Source organism: Aspergillus viridinutans (genome assembly GCF_018404265.1).
Source record: "Aspergillus viridinutans IFM 47045 DNA, scaffold_1, whole genome shotgun sequence".
In the NCBI taxonomy this organism is placed as follows: Eukaryota; Fungi; Ascomycota; class Eurotiomycetes; order Eurotiales; family Aspergillaceae; genus Aspergillus; species Aspergillus viridinutans.
In genome coordinates this window covers 4,217,976-4,236,110 of record NW_025091217.1, presented here as the reverse complement: position 1 = coordinate 4,236,110, position 18,135 = coordinate 4,217,976, and the positions used below count along the sequence as shown (strand labels likewise).

Genomic DNA, 18,135 nt, shown 5'->3' with positions numbered 1-18,135 from the left:
ACAATGTGAGAAGATGATATTTTCCTTCTCTACCCTCGAGGCCAGAAGCATGTTTCTCGCTAACTGTAATCATAGCTCTCCAGGCTCATGATCAAACATGATTACACGTAAAAACGCGATTTCTCTGTTGCGCTCTGGGGCGCCCAGGTTGGGATTCGTATCCGCCTGCGGCTTCTCGACATCCCGAACCCTCAGGAACGCAGGTACAGCATTGCCTGCGAGAAAGCCTGTGGGTGCATTCCGTGGAGGGTAAGAGCTTCAAATTCCTGTATTTGATTGTTTTGTTGGCTATATTGAATGCTCTCCTGACGCCTGTTCTAGGTTGTTTGGGTTCCTCGCTGGAACTGCTGTTGCCGGTGCTTCGGTCTACTATTACATTTTGGGGGAGTACAGAGTCGCAAATCAAATGCTGAATGAAGATATCCATGTATGTCTCTGTTTGTTTTCATCTGCGACAGGATCCTTTAGGATTCTCCCCCTCCCCCGTCGTCCCTGTCAGTCTCGTGCTGCTATGGTCCTATATCAGAGCATCGCGAGTGTGTACGGCGTGCAGATAGACGCAACGAACTGGAAATCTCGATGGATATCTTGCTTCACTTCCCTACTCATCCGCTCTTTGAATCATATTGATCGAATCCCAGGCTCTTCAAGCAGCCACAACAAGACTGCAGACTTATGTCACGGAACTGGAGACAAAGATAGATCAGTTGCAAAAGAAGAAATGAGGCAATTTGTCTGATTATCTTTAATCGCATGACTGTTTTCTTCTCACTCGCGAATATCATATCTTCTGTTGGATTTCTACCAGCTTGAGCAAGTGTATCATGCTTTAGGTGTGGTTTATACGGGCTCCACAATAATGACATATCTGGAGTCATTTGATATCACGGATTCTCTATGATGTATACTTCAATAACTCTCTGATAAAAGGACCAAATCTAGTGATCAATCAGAGTCTACTACACAAGTTACAAGGCTCATAGACATACACTGCAAACACGTGATTCCATTTCTACGTGGAGTTGGATGATGCAAACACTTCAAACAACTTATCCATGGTGCGGTAACTTTTGGCATGTTATTAAGAGCATCACACAGGATCGTTTACACCGGCAGACAACCATCGCGATGAAAGCATATTAGGCCATATCAGGCACCTTTGTCATTTCCGTCATGTATCGTGTTGAAGTCCTCCCAAGCACATCCGCCCATGTCACTCCCGGATGGACCTACGTCCCCGACCGCGGCTTCGACCCAGCGCAAGCAGCTATAACACCTACCATCGGCAGGAAAAGAGGAATCCGCGATGGGGGTCGTACCGACTTATCGTCGCGCCAGAGCAATGCAATTATTCGCCACTTAGCTGAGCTTGACCGGGAGAATCATCGAGACGTGCATATTCCGATTCCGGTGAAGCAGAAGGATGCGGCTGGCAGAGGTATTGCGAGCATTGCGCTGAGATTCTATCGAAAGCAACCCGGCCATGGCTGACCTGTACTATTGCTGCTAGGAACGCGAGGAAAGACAACTTCAAACGTGCGCCGTATCCTACAATCGCAAAAGACCTTCCGAAACTACCTCGATGACGAGGAGGCGGCCTTGGCCCACGCCGCGCAGTCAACTATACAACGCCCCTCCATCAGCAAGATAACGAAGCCCTCCCGACGAAGTCTAACTCCCGCTGCCACCCCCAAGTCAGACTCATCGAAAAGGAAGCAATCCACCGTACCGCCGTCAAGGGCCTCAACGATCCCGCCAGAGACCAGCACCGACACGACCCCCGACACAGACGAAGACCAGAAGCAGCCCGAGCCAGAAACCGAGAACCGGAATCGACTGATCAAATCAGAGCACGACAACGATCCTCTTCTAAAGTCGTACATCCCTTCCGCACCCTCGGAGCGCATCATGCAGGCACTCCTGGCTGAACCGCCACTCACGTACAACGCGGCTCGTGCTGGTCCGCCCCTAACCGCCAAGGCGCCACGGCACTTTTGCTATATGTGTGGGTACTGGGGCAAGATCCGGTGCAAGAACTGTCATGTTCGGACCTGCGGACTGGCTTGTTACAAGGTTCATGAGGACTCGCGATGCGGAGCGTTCTTTTGAGGTGTCTGGTGCAGACCGGTTTGACCGGTAAGGCTTGACAAAACATACCGATGTCAAAATCGATGTCAGAATGCCAGCTTCATAGCTGTTAAGAGGCTCAGTCGCAAGACGTTGTGCGAAAAGGCGCAGGAGTCTCATAACACTGTTTAACGCTGTAGGGAATGACGGAGGCGTCATTCATCCATCCCTGCACCCACAGTCTATCACGAATGCGTAGACGCTTTACGGTCTATCGATGATACAGGTTGATGTGTCTCCTTCGACGATTGATGCGCTGCCTCATCGCAATTCCAATTCTAGACGAATCAAACGAATCAGACAGCCGACCATCGCAGCTGGCGAAAGGTGCGTCTGCTTGCTGCAGCCATGGTCAATGTGACTGGCATTGCCAGGGACTTTCAGTAGTCCATCGTACCCGTCGTCATACCCGCCACGAGTGGACAATCATGGTTCTTAATGACTAGCATAGACAGTTCTTAATGATCAATGTCTATGTACATAACATCAATTCAGACAAATTTCAATATCCAAGAATCAACACTTCATCTTAATACCAGCGCGTAACTCCTCTTCCCGAATCTCGAACATGACCTGTACTCCCACAAACAGTGCAGCACAAGCGCCAACAAGGAAGCCAATGCCCGAGTAGGATCCAAGAATCCCCGATAAGAGACCCTTGAGCCCGTCCAGTCCCAAGGCAAATCCAACAAGATTGGCAATCATCAACATAAGGATATTGCCAACAGCTCCGACACCGCAGAGAACGCGGTACGTGGTTGGGCGCGAGCGCCATTTGTGAGCGGGAAACAGCAAAGTAGCAATGGCCTCGGGGAAGAAAAAGAGGGTGATGAGCCAGCCCCACATGAGGAGACGAAGGTTAATGTCATGCCAGAGAGCGACGAACGTGAATACCACCAGGAAATTGAAGATCTGGCGTGCTTTGGAGAGGAGGCCTGGCGAGGATTTGTTCGCACCTCCCGAGCGCGCTCCTCCACCCAGAGGTACGTAGAGATAGCGGACGATCCAGCGGTTAAAGGATCGGTGCCAGCCGCGCCAGAAGGCAAAGGTAGAGTAATTGTTCGACACGCAGCGCACCATATTCTCGGGGGGGTCGATGCCGTCGACCAAGGCCCAGAGGCGGAAGAACCGCCAGGGAATGAGGAGTTTGAGCCAAATGATATGTAGATTGAAATAGGCGAGCATGCTAAGTTGTCCGGCTGAATACAGGGACCAATCGGGCGATGCCTGGGAGATAGCCAGGGCGTATATATAATGAAGGATTAATTCCATGCTGAGCAATGTCAAGAAGAATCGGACGCCATATAGAACAGTGTGAGTCTTTGTGAGGGACGGTGGCGGATATCTCTGCTGAGCGATATAGTCATTGAAGGTCAGGATTGGACCGGTCAAGTACAAAGGCGAGTAAAGGGCATAGGCGACATAATTGCGAGCATTGAACGCAGCCGGTTCTGGCGGAATGCTCACACGATCACGCTCCGACAGCGCTGATGGATCGAGCTGTTTCTTCTTATGGCTGTCAGTTATAATTCACAAGAGTCTGTGTTCAAGCATACTTCAATTGCGCTCGCCGCTGGATAATCCAGGCTCCAGTAATAATCCATATTGAAACTGATCAACCGCAGGACCGTCAGGTTGAAGAGTATCTCCCATCGGGGCATTATGCCTCCAAATCCATCGATGTGCCTAGCCCATTGCACCAAGGGAGCTTCTCCTTCCCCACCTGCCGTGAAGAAAGTGGCCACGCGCTCAAGCGGGTACCCGGCACAAAGCTCGTTGGAGAATAAAGCGGAGATGTTGAATATCCAGGTGGCCGCGGGAATATATTTCCTAGGGAAAGACTTGGCAATCTTGTAGTTCAAGTACAGGATCACGAGGACCTTGATTGCCGACACACCATGGAGCGCAGTTATGAACACGAGAGCAAAGTAATAATCGAATCGCACCCGGCGATCCAGTCGAGCGTCTCCAGTAGCCACCGGATCGGCGTTTCGAGAGACAGAGCTGACATCGGACCGCAGCAGATAGCGCTCATAGACGCGACGAAGTAATGGATGGGCGACGAGAAGGATGAGAAGGTAGGGAATGTTATCACGAAAGTTTGAGAATTGGGCATCGGAGTTGTCCTATTCAACGTGGCAATCAGTATCATGGAAAACAGTAGATATGCAGCCAATACTCACCACCTTACGGCCAGGTATCCAGCCTGGCGATAGCAAATGTTCATAAGCAGGATAACCGGGATGACTCTCTAGAGCATTTGATCAGCACGGGTCTCCAAGCTCCCCGCAGACTCGCAACCACACGCCGTACCTTTCGAAGCATCAATGACAGTCTTGAACATCATAGGTACCACGGTTAAGAAGACAAAGTAGTAAAAAAAGAATTCAGGCGTTCGCCAGTTCGGAGGCGAAGCGCCATTGGCGATGACATTTGCGCGAGCATCTTTCGCAGACGGGGGTCGCGTGTCAGCAGCGGCCTTTAACGAGGTGGTCGCAGATGCGGTGAAACGAGTGTCCAGGGTATCAAGAGAGTAGAGTCTCCGGAACCAGGAAAGGATTGAAGTCATCTTAACACAAGCATAGCGTGCCCGGACCCATGGACAAAGGTGCGGAGAGAAGAGGATGATGGATTGCGGAGAGCAGTCGGAGGTATCGTTTGGGAGGGAAACGAGCTCAGGGGCGGAGTTGGCCACAGATTACCTAGGCTAGGTACAGTAGTCAAGTATCACGAGCTTGAGTTGCCTATGATTATATCAGGGGATGTACTACATAACTATCTACGGTTTGGAACTGTAATACGCCTCTTAAAGCTTAGTTCTTCGACGTCACTACAATTGCAAGCCAAACCTCCAGCTTTCTATCTGCGATCTTGAAGATCCCATTGCTAATGATGAGTAAGGTACTTGCCGAACACCTTGGTTATCATTGGTCAGTTTCAGTTCCTGACCCCAAAAGGCGCTAGTAATTGAGCTAGCCTAAAATGGAACAAGAATGCTAAATTTGGAGGTAGCCTTGACGCCCTGCAGCCTGAGGCATGAACGTAGCCAGAGCCCCACTTGATCGCCACAATGAACATCGTCCCGATAGCTACCTAGGTATGGAGATATGACCAGACAAACACTCCAAGGATACCACACTAGCACGACCCTGTACCACAGAATAAGAACCGTAGCCTTTGTCAACATGGCATCGCGGCGAGTACTTCTACCCCGATCCCTCCTAACTTCCCAGTCGCGTTTCGTCTTTCCTCTATCTTGCTACGTCATCTGAAGTCTTGGCACGTGACTGACATGTATCAGACTGCATTCAGAGTCCACGGCACTGTGCAAGGCAAGTGTTTCACTGGTTCTCCTTGAGGTCCTAGCAGCGTGATTCGCGCTTCGACATTTATTACATTGAATGGTTACTAATTCAATCAACGTTTCCAGGTGTCGGATTCCGGTAGGATGATGATGAATCTGTCTACAGAGTCCTTCAGCATAGACGCATTTCTAACTCATATATTCTGAGCTCTAGTGACTTCACTCAGAAGCGTGCAGTTGATTACGGGTTGAAAGGTTGGGTGAAGAACACTACTTGTGGAAGAGTTCGTCCCCAACCCCTAAGTTGCATACACATCGGCAGGCACTAAGGTCATGACAACAGGTTGAAGGAGAAGCCCAAGGTAACGACGAGACACTCCAGAAGTTCTTCAAAGACATCGACAAGGGACCACGTCTCGCACACGTAGTCAAGGTCGAAAAAAAGGATCTCGGTCCAGAAGAAGGGGAAGATCACTTCGCTGTCAGACGAACTTCCGATTCGGTCTTTGAAGCTGCTAAATGATTGAACTCAATGTCTGGTTGACCAGAGCTCCCAGTCTTCGTCTTTCAACTAAATGAAATTCTCCAATGAGCTGCTTGAATCTGTGCTGGGCGTATTTGAACTCCACCAGGCAATGACTGTGAGAACATTAGAGAGGTATAAGTGGATGTAATAATGGTCGATCTAGTCATGCCCCTGTAGGTCAGGGTGACGAGAATACTTCGGCCAACGGGATTCCCTCCAGTTCAAATTCATGGACGGCAGACCAATGCGTATATGGAGCGCCTCAAGTGACGCAATGGGTCACCGAGAATATTTAGCAGTAGCAAAACAGGCTCCGAAAACCGAACACCGAGCGCGTTCGAACTTACGTCCCGATTTTTCTTCGGCCAGTAAGGTAGCTCACTGTAGCTAACGTAATTCCCGGGTGAGTCGGCCACCCGGGTCAGCCGGCCATCTCTGTATTCCATATAAAATGGCACCCTTCAAGGCTTTGATATCTCAACAACCAAGCACCTAGAGGGTCTAAGTTTAGGTATAAGGTATAGTATAGACATATAAAATCATACTTACAAGCCACAGCCTCCTAGTATATGTATATACTTAAGGTAACATAAATTACACCTGTATTTTTGGTAAAATTAGCTTATTAGACATTCAGAGAGAGAAATAGTATTCTAAGGCCTTGTGAAAGAGTATTCATATGCTCTAGACTATATATACTCTGAATATCTTACTTACATGAATAGCATATATGAGCATGGTCGGGATATCAAAGTCTTGAAGGGTGCCATTTTATATGGAATACAGAGATGGCTGGCTGACCCGGGTGGCCGACTCACCCGGGAATTACGTTATCTGAAAACCGGGCGGGCTGAGTCATTCGCCGTCTGACAATCCCGGCTTGCTCCGAGGTCACATGGCCCGATCCTGTATTTTACGAATATACGATATCGTATTCAGATGTCAGAAACGAGGTTATGCCAGTATCGGCTTCGCAAGTTCTCTTGCCATAGGGATAATGGGAAGCATGTACAATTTGCTTCTACTTCGTCGAGGGTCTGCGGCTGACGAAGTGGATCCTTGATATTGTTTGAAGTCCAATTTTCAGTGCTGATCATGGTGTTGTCGTGGTATCAATGGGCGGCTTCTCTGTAACTTCGACGTTCATTCTAGCTCTTATCAAAACTGGAACCCGTCCGCTGGTTCTTCAGGCCCCCCCATTAACGTAATTCCCAGGTGAGCCGGCCACCCTAGCGAGCCGGCCATCTCTGTATTCCATATAAAATGGCACCCTTCAAGACTTTGATATCTCAACAACCACGCATCTACAGGGGCTAAATCTAGGCATGAGGTATATTATAGTTATATACTTATAATCTATATCCTCCTTGTATATATATACATGTAGCTAACATAAAATACACCTGTAATTTTAGTAATTTTAACTTCTAGATATTAAGAGAGAGAAATAATATTTTAGCATCCTAAGAAAGAGTATTTATATACTTCAGACTATATATATTCTAAATATCTTACTTAGATAATAGCATATGTGACTATGGTTAAGATATCTAAGCCTTGACAAGTGCCATTTTATATGGAATACAGAGATGGCCGGCTCGCTAGGGTGGCCGGCTCACCTGGGAATTACGTTAGAACTCGTTGCTGACTCTGTCGGTTTCCACCATCCATACCAATACGAATCGCGCTCATCTAAGCCTCGTTGATATTGGTGCGGCCTATCAGTTAATGTGCGCAATGATGACTGAAATTATAGAGATTTTTATGGTGGAAAAAATTTTCTTGTTTCATTCCAGATGATTGCCCACTGTTTTTGTTTGGTTCCGCGTGGCTTCCGGTTTTTGCCATATATAGGACTTTACAAATATTTGGACGGTTGAGTATAAAAGGACGTGATTGTAGAGACCATAAGCTGTAGTCGTCATTCAGATATCCAAACACTCAAACAATACGAAGAAGTCATCATATCTATTCTCTTCGAGGTTCAGACATCCTTACCTTACCGTCCCACGACTGATAACTGCCTTTCCATATGAACTCGATAACAGCAACCATGCCGTTACGGGCTACTGCACTTCCCAAACCATATCTCCGGTTTACTATCCGGACCTACGCAAGTGCAGTGGCTGCATCACGATGCAGTCGCCCCCTGCTAGCAAGCAGCAACCAATTCCAGTTGACCACAAAGCGGCCCATCTCGTCAACGCCGCAGACACAAATCAAAGACTACTTCCCTCCGCCCAAGGCTCCTCACATCAGGGAGGTTGAGACGGCCTGGGTTCATCCTATGTATGTGCTTTTTGATCGATGTTGACTTTCCACACGCTCCGTGCTGACAGTTCCCAGTTACACCGAAAGCCAGATGCGCGCTATTCAAATAGCCCACCGAGAAGCCAAGAACTGGTCCGACTGGGTCGCGCTCGGGACAGTCCGTATGCTCAGATGGGGTATGGACTTGGTGACCGGGTATCGACATCCCAAGCCGGGCCAGGAGCACGACGCCAAATTCAAAATGACCGAGCAGAAGTGGCTTACTCGATTCATTTTCCTCGAGAGCGTGGCTGGCGTGCCAGGCATGGTTGGAGGCATGCTGAGGCATCTGCGGAGCTTGAGACGAATGAAGAGGGACAACGGATGGTGAGATCCCAATCTAGTGGTCAACTTTCGGCAAATGTTGTTGCTAACAATCACCAGGATTGAAACTCTTCTTGAAGAGGCATACAATGAGCGCATGCATTTGCTTACCTTCCTCAAGCTTGCTGAGCCGGGATGGTTCATGCGACTCATGGTTCTCGGAGCCCAGGGCGTCTTCTTCAATGGGTTCTTCATTTCATACCTGATCTCCCCACGCATCTGCCACCGATTCGTCGGCTACCTTGAAGAAGAGGCCGTCCTCACCTACACTCGGGCTATCAAAGACATTGAGACAGGAAAGCTGCCCGATTGGGAGAAGTTGGATGCTCCCGAAATCGCCATCCAGTACTGGAACATGCCTGAGGGCCAGCGCAAAATGAAGGACTTGTTGCTGTACGTGCGGGCCGACGAAGCCAAGCACCGCGAGGTCAACCATACACTAGGAAACCTTCAACCGAATGCGGATCCGAACCCCTACGCAGCCAAGTACAAGGACCCCTCCAAGCCTCATCCGACAAAGGGAATCGAGAATTTGAAGTCGACCGGATGGGAGAGAGAAGAGGTTATTTGATTCGTTCCCTTTTGAATTTTCTTGTCGCGTCTGTTTCCAGCATTTGAAACCTGCATGTGATAGATGGCCTGTCTTTTCATTCCGTGCTTCATTTTGTTACCGAGGAGTCTCATGCGGGTTCATTCGTTTTACTGGTCTGATCAGTGTTTTTCTCTTTTGTTTTTTCCCAAGGAGCATGGAGTTTAGTGATACCTAGTCTAGGCTGCATTACAGCGCTTCTCCTCTCTCAACAACGTCTGAGTATCATTGTCGTTGCAATCTTCTCCTCGATCATTCTAGAATCAATACACTTTAGGATGCATGTGCCTTACGATAGCGATCCGCGCCGAACCTCTGGACCGACGGAAAGCTGTCGAATGCGGGGCAAAGGGACGGGGCAGCACTAGACCTGTTTTGGCAAAGTACCAACAAAGCCACAAGGATAGGCGGGTGTGCCTGAGAGTATAAGACCAACAGCGATCGAAGTGAGACACAAGATAACGGACAGAAATCATCGAGGAAAAACAGAGAGACAATGACAGTTCCTAGTTGAGTATTGTGCCAGTTATCAAAAGACATGAAATTGGGAGTTGTTATAAATACTTCGAATCGCCATGATAATCGACGAGTTGGCTCTCAGACTATCGACCCGCTCGCCCCTTTAGTGGAAAAAAGCCCCTTTTGAACCTCGAACGATTTATTGAGCGTCTTGTCGATCGTCTACGACTGGCACACACTGACCAAGCAATAATAATCTGGCCAACGGCCGATATTAACGTCTGATCTCCAAAAAAAAATACGGGACCATTACCGGCTTGATAACAACCTGTCCTCTCCACGTCGTGTGAGATATCGCCCTATCAAACCGAGTCCGATCCGTTTCTAGATCGATACTTTCAAACCGAGGGAAGAAACCGGCTATCCAGAGTTCAATATTCAGCAAATATGGACGAGACTATTGATTCAGAATCCGTTCTCGCCCCTGTGAGGGCCTCGTCGCCGTCCCCTTCCATCCCAGCAACGCCTGCGATCTCCTCGTGTCCATCCCCTGACCGTACCTTCTCCACTATCTCGTCCCTTTCAGCCTCGTCCGCCACATCCGCCGATGCCAGATCCTCGATTTCTGTCTCTTCGAGACGACATGGGTACATCCGACCACAGGGGGCCGAATTCTCCGAGTCGGCTAAGAACCGGGAGAGTGTGATGAGTCTGGGGAGCATCGCTCACCTGCAGTACTATTTCGCCAGAACCGGTCTGCTGGAAGGCAAGGGTGGCCATGCGCGCGAGTGGAAGAAGAAGAAAAAGCCCGAGGAGGAGCCTCGGCTCCTGTTGACGCCTAATGCTCGGTTCATCGATGATTTGACGGAGAGCCCGACGGAGGAAGATGGTTCGGATATTGGTGAGGAGGACTTTGAAGACGAGATGATGCTCCCGCCGACCGTTAGCACGTACAGTGTTAAGACGCATCATATTACGCCTCCGCCGGATGTGCCGGCGCTACGGAGGGATTTGCTAAATGCGGTGGACAAGGCTGAGAAGAACATCAAGGACCTGGAGTCGCAGAAGGAGCCCCGGCCGGAGATGGTGCCGCCCCGGATCAGTGTTTCTCGAGAAGATACAGGAATGATTTCGCGGCCAGGCACGGGCAATGGTCCGCCAGGATGGCATGAGATTCAAGGCATGCGCATTCTGGATGCGGTTACTCTTGCCATCCGAGCGGCCAAGGTTTACTATACGGCGCATGAGCGCCCCGAACGGTTGGCTTCAATCAAGCCTGAGCGGGAAATCCGGCAGGAATTGTTTCGTGTTCTGGAGGTGCTGAAGCGATGGGCCGCTCGCAATTTCGCGGGGGGCCTTCGCGAGGACGAGCGATCGTCGATGATGGATTGGGTGTCAAATGTACGCCAGATGCTTGCCAAAGAGGAGGAGCTGGAAGCTTTGGAAGCGAAAGAGCGCGAAAGATGGGACTGGGCCAAGGGCGACTGGAGCGGGAGAGAACGGGAGCGCGAGGAATCGTTCCTGCGCAGCTTGCTAGAATCCGATACACCCTTGCCAACGTGGACGTCCACCGATGACGGTACATTGCCGACACCGATTCTTGAACGACTGCGGGACGGCCGAGACCTCGTCCGCATCCACAACCAGGCGGTCAAGAAGTCGAAGCGACCATTCGGCGAGATCAAGTCGTACCATCAAGACGTTGCCAAGCCATATCGACGTGCAGATAATCTTCGCTTCTGGCTCAAGGCGGCAGAAATCCGATGGGAGACGAAGCTGGAAATGGACGTGATGGGCGTCGTCAACGGTACCAGCGATGAGGCCTGGAGGCAATTCGATACAGCTCTTTTGTCATGGTGCCAGGCAGTCCGGGAAGAATTGATGCGAGACTGGCGCGAGCCACAGACGGCGGTCGCTGCATGTACCCCCGGCTACTGACAGTCAGGGAGGAGGCGATCTTGCATGACATTACAGATACTGGCAGTACAGACTGCAGATTACATATACCGGCGCAGTGTTCCTGCGTTGAAAGGGAGGGGCAAGGGGGCATGGTCTGGAATGAGTGGTTGAGTGGTACCACGTATTGAGTTTCTCTGTTTGCTATCCATCATTTAGATACCCCTTACTTGTCGTCTTGAGCTTTTGCACATTTCCATTTCTGCATACGTACTTGCTACCTATGTTCTGCGAGTTTCAACTGCGGGTTGAAGCATATATCTGCCTATTGGTTGGCCAGCCATTTTCGATTCGGACTGGTTGCACACTTGACTACCATGGCCGTCGTCTCAATGAGTTTGGCTTGTTCTTCCGTCTCGGTTGACCACTGGGTTCCATGGTTGAACGGCTTCTCTGACCGACCAAACTCTGCTCTGTTTATTTACTTCGGGTGGGATTGGGTTTTGGACTTTGGTAAGTAGATGGTCGGTAGCAGACATACATCTAGTCGTACCATTATTATCTAGTCCATGGTTATTATACTCAAGTACTCGGTCTGAGAATGATAATAAGAATGATAAGATTATCCTGGTAAGAAGGACACTCCCCCTAACGCAGAGAAAATAGCTAGCTGCAATAATGATTGATGGCGGCGGCGATCAACCGTTAATCCGTCGGCATTAGTGAATGCAAGGTGAGCCTGAGGCAGGACATAGCGCGGCGTGTTTTATTCATATTAATTATTTATTGTATCCGTATTTTACTGTTTGTTGTCTGCTGAAACTATCTACCTACCTATCACCTATCACCTTTACATCTAGTTATGATGTAGTCGCACCGCTCTTTTCCTTCCCCCCTCCCTATTGATCTGTCTCAGACCAGAAACAAAATATTCAAATCATTCTAGACATCTGAATCTGCATCAATCTTCAAGAATCAATTCCATCTGCTTTGCAGGGGCTGTCCGATTGTCTCCCACGGCGAAACAGAAAGGGGGACGAAGGGAGGCCACCGCACCGCACAGCAGCAGGACGGTGGACACCCTGAACAACTCAGGATTCCCGACAGCACTAGCTCCGTTCACCGCAGCCAAACAATCTACATTCCTCAGCCCACCACCTTCGTCTCTCCAGTATCTAGATACATTCTACAGTAGCTCTCGCGACACCAGGCCAGGGCGGTCGCCTCGTGGATTAGTATCCATGCGCTCCTTATTCTCCAGTTCGACTGCCTCCACTGCTACCAGCCAGCTCGCAGATCCCACACCCAACCCCGATAGCAACAACAGCAACGACCCTTTCGCGTCGCAGATATCCTCGCCGCCGCCGCCGCCACCTCCTCGTCCTGCCGTATCGGTCTCTTCGCCAGAGGACCGACCCCTACCTCGTCGGATCAAGTCAAAATCTTCCCTACGAAGTATTCGGAGCCTCGGCAGTAGTCACCACGAAGACGAAGGCTACGACAGCCAGGACCAGAGCGGTCTCGATAAAAGTCTTGTCCGGCCCTCGATTCTACGTCGTTTGTCTCCTGGGCTGGCAGCGCGGGTGAAACTGTTGGATGGTAGTAGCAGGGTCTCGACACCATCACGCAGCCCGGGCAACGTCGGTCGGATTCCGGAGGAACATATCAAGGAGCTTGACAGTCTTCACCAGAATTTTTCTATCAAGATTGAGAAGAAGGGCCGGTCTTGGAATGCTTTGCAGATAGCTGGCAAGAAGCAAGACATCCAGCAGACTCCTTCCGAAGCGTCGGAGACCCTGCAGCACGGTTCGGCCGGACGATCGGTAACACCAACGGATCCGCAGCCAGCGGCATCAGTCATCGAGAACCCTGGATCGCATACCTCCATACCTTTTGAGAATATTGATACTGAACATTTGCCCGCTGCGGCGGTAGGTTCCCCGCGGGAAGATTCGCAGGAAGACTCGAAGAACGAAGAAGCGGTGGAACAGACACCAGCCATGTCTGCTGTGGAGCAGTCTCAGATGCCGCTGGCAATTGGGTCCGCGACAACATCCGAGGCTCCCGATCAGACGGACTTTGAGAAATACATTCAGAGTACCAGCGACAACGAAGCGCAATCACCTCGCCCGTCACCGCCCCCGAAAGATTTTCCTCCATTGTCCAGTTCCTCATCGAATGTGCAGTCATACTTCAACCCAAAGGGCTTGCAACGCACTGAATCAATATATTCGTTTTCCAGAGCCTCGTTCAGTAATCAACTCTCGCAGCTCACCTCAATCACTCTTCCACAACCCTCGTCATTGGCAGCTAGTATAGCTGGGATCTCAAATGCACCCGCTGCTGTCAAGGCGTTGACAGGGGCTGCGGAGCAGATTCAGATATGGATCAGGAAGGCTTCTGATGTGTTGAGTGGCCTGGACGCGGAGGATGATGTGGAGTGGGCCGCAGCTGGCGGACGAGAAGGATTAGAGGGAGTGGACAAAGCCATCACACGGTTCGAAAGCTTAGTTCACGTTTATGTCAACGCTATTGAACAGGTTCAATTGCGGCAAGACATAGGCAACGTCAGCCCGGACAGTCTGAAGACGATCGTCGTTCAAATGGACTCCATTATCCAGAGTTGGGCGCAGATTAAAGCGCGACTGAAGGGCGTCAAGGAGCAGGTAGAATTAGCCATGGAGTGGGAAGAGCTATGGGCTAATGTCCTAGGCGATGTCGGCATGGAAATTGAGAATCTCAGCCGATTGATCTTTGAGATGGAGGAAAAGCGACACTTCACCATGGCGAATGAGCAGGAAGGCACCAGCAACGGGCTTGATATCAATGAACTTGAGACAATCGTTGAGGAGACGCCATCGAATGGCGACATGGCAAGCAAACGCTTCAGCATGGGTCCCATCTTCTCGGAGGCACCGCCCTTGGGTATGCCGATTATCCAGACACCTCAGGATGATTCCCACTCCAGTCTCATGGCTTTGTTTGCTCGGATGCAGCCATTGCGGGCCTCTCTAGATTTCCTGCCCATGAGATTGTCCATGTTCCAATCACGGGCCGAGCGCATCTTCCCCAGTGCCTGCGAGGAGCTGGAAGACCGGCGAAATCAGCTGGAGAAGAGCTACAAAGTGCTGGAGGCCGATGCGGAGGCTCTGCGGAAAGAGCTCGGCGAGGACCGCTGGATTCTGGTCTTCCGCAACGCTGGAGCACAGGCACACAAGATGTTCGAGTCGGTCGAGAGAAGCATTGCCAAGCTCCAGGAAGGGATCGAGACGGGCGCGCATCTGCATAATCCTGCTGGCTTAACGAAACGGATCGAGAGCTACGAGGCCAAGAAGGTCCATTATGTTCCTGCCATTGAACGGGTGATCTCCATCATCGAAAAGGGTGTCAAGGATCGACTCACGGTGAATGGAGAGATTATGAGGCTTTTGTCAGACATGTCATCCAGAATCGACGCTCTCAAAGCAAGTATCAAGGTGATGGACTCTTCGTTGGACGATCTCAATCTCTCCAAGTCTCAGCACCTGCGGGACTCGATATCCACCATCATCACAATGGACAGCCCCCTTGCGAGCAGTGTTGTCGACACACCCGGTAGCTCCCCTGCTTCGTCGGTAATCATGACGCCCGGAAATGGTCTCAAGGGCTCAACCACACCACTGAACCCCTCAAGTAGGCGTGGTAGTAGCTCCGTGGGTAGTTCTGCCACGCGGACCACTATGTCCAAGGTTCGACGATACTCCGGACTCCCGCAGGCGGCCTCGGCTCTGAAATCAGCCATCCCGAAGCCTACGTTCTCGGCTACGTCCCCTAGCAAGAAAGACACGGCCATCACTCCGACGCCGGCGACGCGGAAGGTTTCGCGCCTGCCACCACCGCCTTCACCACTGAACAACCGTCCACGGTGGACCAGCAGCACCAACACCAACGATCTGGACGTTGGTCACGTCTACAGGTCCAGCACGCCGTTCCGCAAATCCTCTGCTCCGGCTCGTACGTCGCGACCCTCGTCCACTCTGCCGATGCCGAGCCCGTACCGGCGAGACCAGTCTGGGTCTCCTGCTCCTTCGACATCCCGATCCGTCAGTCGTGTCTCTAGCAGACTCGCCTCTCGCAGCCCGGCGCGCGCGGCATCTCCGTCCCCTCGCCGTTCCATTCTCGATCCTCCTCCATACAGCAAGCTTCAGAAGTCGGGCCCAGCTGGCCTGACCAATACCCCTCGCAACCGGCAGAGCTACGCGGGAATGTCGTTCAGCCGCAGTGTCTCACAGACGCACGATTCAGGTATGCTGAGTCCGACAAAAACCACTCGTCCTGGAACTTCGCTTGGCCACTCAGGAACAGGCAACCGACGTGTCAGTCTGCTTCCTCTTCCCAAGCCACGGTCTGGCGGAGATAGTACGGCGGTTTCGCGCAGCAAGCTCAGTGAACGACCACCCTGGCGTTGATTCAGCTTCTCGCTCAGACATCTGCAACCTCTCCTCTTCTTGTTTCATTTTAGGGACACATACATTTACGGCTCGCTGGTTCTTTGCGGTGGCATATACCAAATTGTTTGAGGACAGACTGGGTTTGCTTGATTCCCCCATTCGCATTGTTTTAGCGGCGGATTGTACTATTTGTGCTTAGGGACTTACAGATCATTCTTCGGTGTATGGTTTACTTATTCAATACATTGTGTGATACCTTGCGGGCACATTTGTTCTATTTACATCAAATTCTATCCTCTGCATGTGCATCTATTCCCCCAGCTTCCTTCCGAAGATCAATGCATCCACCAAGTCTTCGCTATTTTCTAACCGTGCAGCCTCTGGCACTCGCCCGATGACTTCAAATCCGAGTCTCTTCCAGATCTTGACCGAGGCGACGTTATTCTCGAACACAAGGTTGAAGACCGAATATTTGTACCCCTATGGATTCTCAATTGGTCTGACGCAACATACACCGGCAAGCACTGTGAACCTACCAGCTTGGGAGCATACTCCAGATACGTCTCTCCCATAACTATTCCTACCCCTCGGCCTCTCGCCGCAGTCGTAGTCAGGAATCCCGCATTGCAGACGTGTGAGCACCGGCCTGCTCCGTCAGCACTACATCCTCGTTAATCAAGCTGTATGCACGGAGTAAAATTACCAGGATAATTCGGCTTAATATAAAACGTCCCCAAACACTCCCTCTTCCAATCCCTCCCCTCCCTAATCTCCTCCTCGTCCCCTGTCAACGCCACAACCGCAAACGTCCCAAACCAGTACTCGGCGAACTTGTCTTCGCTCATCGGCTCCTCCATGGGATACGTGCACCCGCCCTCGACCTCCGCGCGGAATTCCTCGGCGAGTACCGTCACCAAGCCCGACGGGATGCTCGAGGCGCCGTGCGCAATGGGGTACAGTGTGACGGGTGTGCCATCCTTTAGGAGTGCGCGGCGGGGTCTCAGGGCTGGGGCTTTGTGGAGGGCTGAGGGGGGAGGGGGGATTTTGGAGGAGGGGTTCTCCATGATGCTTGTTTTGGCTGGCATTTTGTGGTTGGGTAGGGAATATGGTGATTATTCTGGAGGGCAATGGCTGTATTTATGGAGTATGGGTTGCTGTTTATCTGGCGCAGCCGAAGTATATTTTTCTTGGTCAACGTGATTAGTCATTGCTTGTAGATGGCAGGGCGTGAGTCGTAAGTTGAGTCATTGATATACACAGACTATACGGAGAACTCCATACTACTGAGAAATTTAGCTGAAGATTGTAAACCGAAGCTAATCGAAGCTCAATTGCATATTGATGATCATGCTAGTGCTTGTGATCCCGAGAGCCGGCTGCATGCATATGAAATCTAATACCGCCGAACCAATGCAAGCTAAATATATACATATACATCAACGCCGTGAAAATGAGAGAAATGCCATCCACCCCATAGCAAGCCATTTTGTGCCGATGCATGATAATATACACTGAGGATTATCTGATCCTCATAGGTCGTTACCGATCGTTCTTCATCTCGACCGTACGCCGCTAGACCAACCGTCCACCTCCATCCTGCATGCTCTAGCCGATGAAGGGAAATCATGGTATCACACTCATCACTCCTTCCCCTCCCCATCCGGATTCTTGATCGCCTGCATGAGCTCATACAGCTGTCCGAGCTGCTGATCTACAGACACAAAAAGAGAGACATCAGTATACCCCCGGACCCAAAATATAGGATTGTAGATGCAGAACCCACCACTCATTTTCTCCAACTTCGACTTATCCAGCTTCTCCCCGACCCACGCATCACCCTCCAGCTTCTGCGCATACAGCTGCCACTCCGTCAAGAAGCCGATCTGCCCGTCTTAGCATCTTCACTTGACCTGCTGACTTGAGGAAAAAAAAGGGAGAACGTACAATATGCAGCGGGTTCTCGACGTTCTTGTGTGCGCGGAACTCGCTCTTCACGTAGGAGTCGCCCAGGATGCGCATCTCCGGATCGAGCTTGCGGCGGTGGACGCGGAGGATGCGGCGGTAGAGTTGGAGTGGGGGGAGGAGGGCGAGGGCTTCGCTGAGGCTGGATTTGGAGCCCATTGTTGAGGGCGTGGCCATTAGTAATCGGTGGAAGAGACGCATGGTGTAG

The 18,135-nt window shown here is 50.9% G+C and overlaps 7 protein-coding genes across 7 annotated transcripts; 4 read left to right on the top strand and 3 right to left on the bottom strand.

Moving 5' to 3' along the window:
- Positions 1-1,173: 1,173 nt before the first annotated feature.
- On the top strand, positions 1,174-2,109 carry Aspvir_001198 (putative HIT finger domain protein; the record flags this gene model as incomplete). Its single annotated transcript, XM_043266326.1, has 2 exons — positions 1,174-1,438; positions 1,511-2,109. 2 exons carry the CDS (start codon positions 1,174-1,176, stop codon positions 2,107-2,109), a joined length of 864 nt encoding a protein of 287 aa, XP_043122261.1.
- A 534-nt stretch (positions 2,110-2,643) lies between these two features.
- Positions 2,644-4,696, bottom strand: Aspvir_001197 (putative glycerol:H+ symporter (Gup1); the record flags this gene model as incomplete). Its single annotated transcript, XM_043266325.1, has 4 exons — positions 2,644-3,636; positions 3,684-4,253; positions 4,311-4,378; positions 4,441-4,696. 4 exons carry the CDS (start codon positions 4,694-4,696, stop codon positions 2,644-2,646), a joined length of 1,887 nt encoding a protein of 628 aa, XP_043122260.1.
- A 3,293-nt stretch (positions 4,697-7,989) lies between these two features.
- On the top strand, positions 7,990-9,162 carry Aspvir_001196 (alternative oxidase; the record flags this gene model as incomplete). Its single annotated transcript, XM_043266324.1, has 3 exons — positions 7,990-8,246; positions 8,304-8,594; positions 8,652-9,162. 3 exons carry the CDS (start codon positions 7,990-7,992, stop codon positions 9,160-9,162), a joined length of 1,059 nt encoding a protein of 352 aa, XP_043122259.1.
- Positions 9,163-10,086: 924 nt separating this feature from the next.
- Positions 10,087-11,577, top strand: Aspvir_001195 (uncharacterized protein; the record flags this gene model as incomplete). Its single annotated transcript, XM_043266323.1, has 1 exon — positions 10,087-11,577. The coding sequence occupies one exon, from the start codon at positions 10,087-10,089 to the stop codon at positions 11,575-11,577; it is 1,491 nt and encodes a 496-aa protein (XP_043122258.1).
- A 1,199-nt stretch (positions 11,578-12,776) lies between these two features.
- On the top strand, positions 12,777-15,983 carry Aspvir_001194 (KAR9 family protein; the record flags this gene model as incomplete). The annotated part of the gene is made up of 1 exon (XM_043266322.1): positions 12,777-15,983. One exon carries the CDS (start codon positions 12,777-12,779, stop codon positions 15,981-15,983), a length of 3,207 nt encoding a protein of 1,068 aa, XP_043122257.1.
- A 291-nt stretch (positions 15,984-16,274) lies between these two features.
- Aspvir_001193 (GNAT family N-acetyltransferase) lies at positions 16,275-17,050 on the bottom strand (the record flags this gene model as incomplete). Its single annotated transcript, XM_043266321.1, has 3 exons — positions 16,275-16,445; positions 16,502-16,611; positions 16,669-17,050. The coding sequence occupies 3 exons, from the start codon at positions 17,048-17,050 to the stop codon at positions 16,275-16,277; spliced, it is 663 nt and encodes a 220-aa protein (XP_043122256.1).
- Positions 17,051-17,605: 555 nt separating this feature from the next.
- Aspvir_001192 (succinate dehydrogenase assembly factor 3) lies at positions 17,606-18,128 on the bottom strand (the record flags this gene model as incomplete). The annotated part of the gene is made up of 3 exons (XM_043266320.1): positions 17,606-17,676; positions 17,749-17,848; positions 17,910-18,128. 3 exons carry the CDS (start codon positions 18,126-18,128, stop codon positions 17,606-17,608), a joined length of 390 nt encoding a protein of 129 aa, XP_043122255.1.
- Between the last annotated feature and the right edge of the window lie 7 nt (positions 18,129-18,135).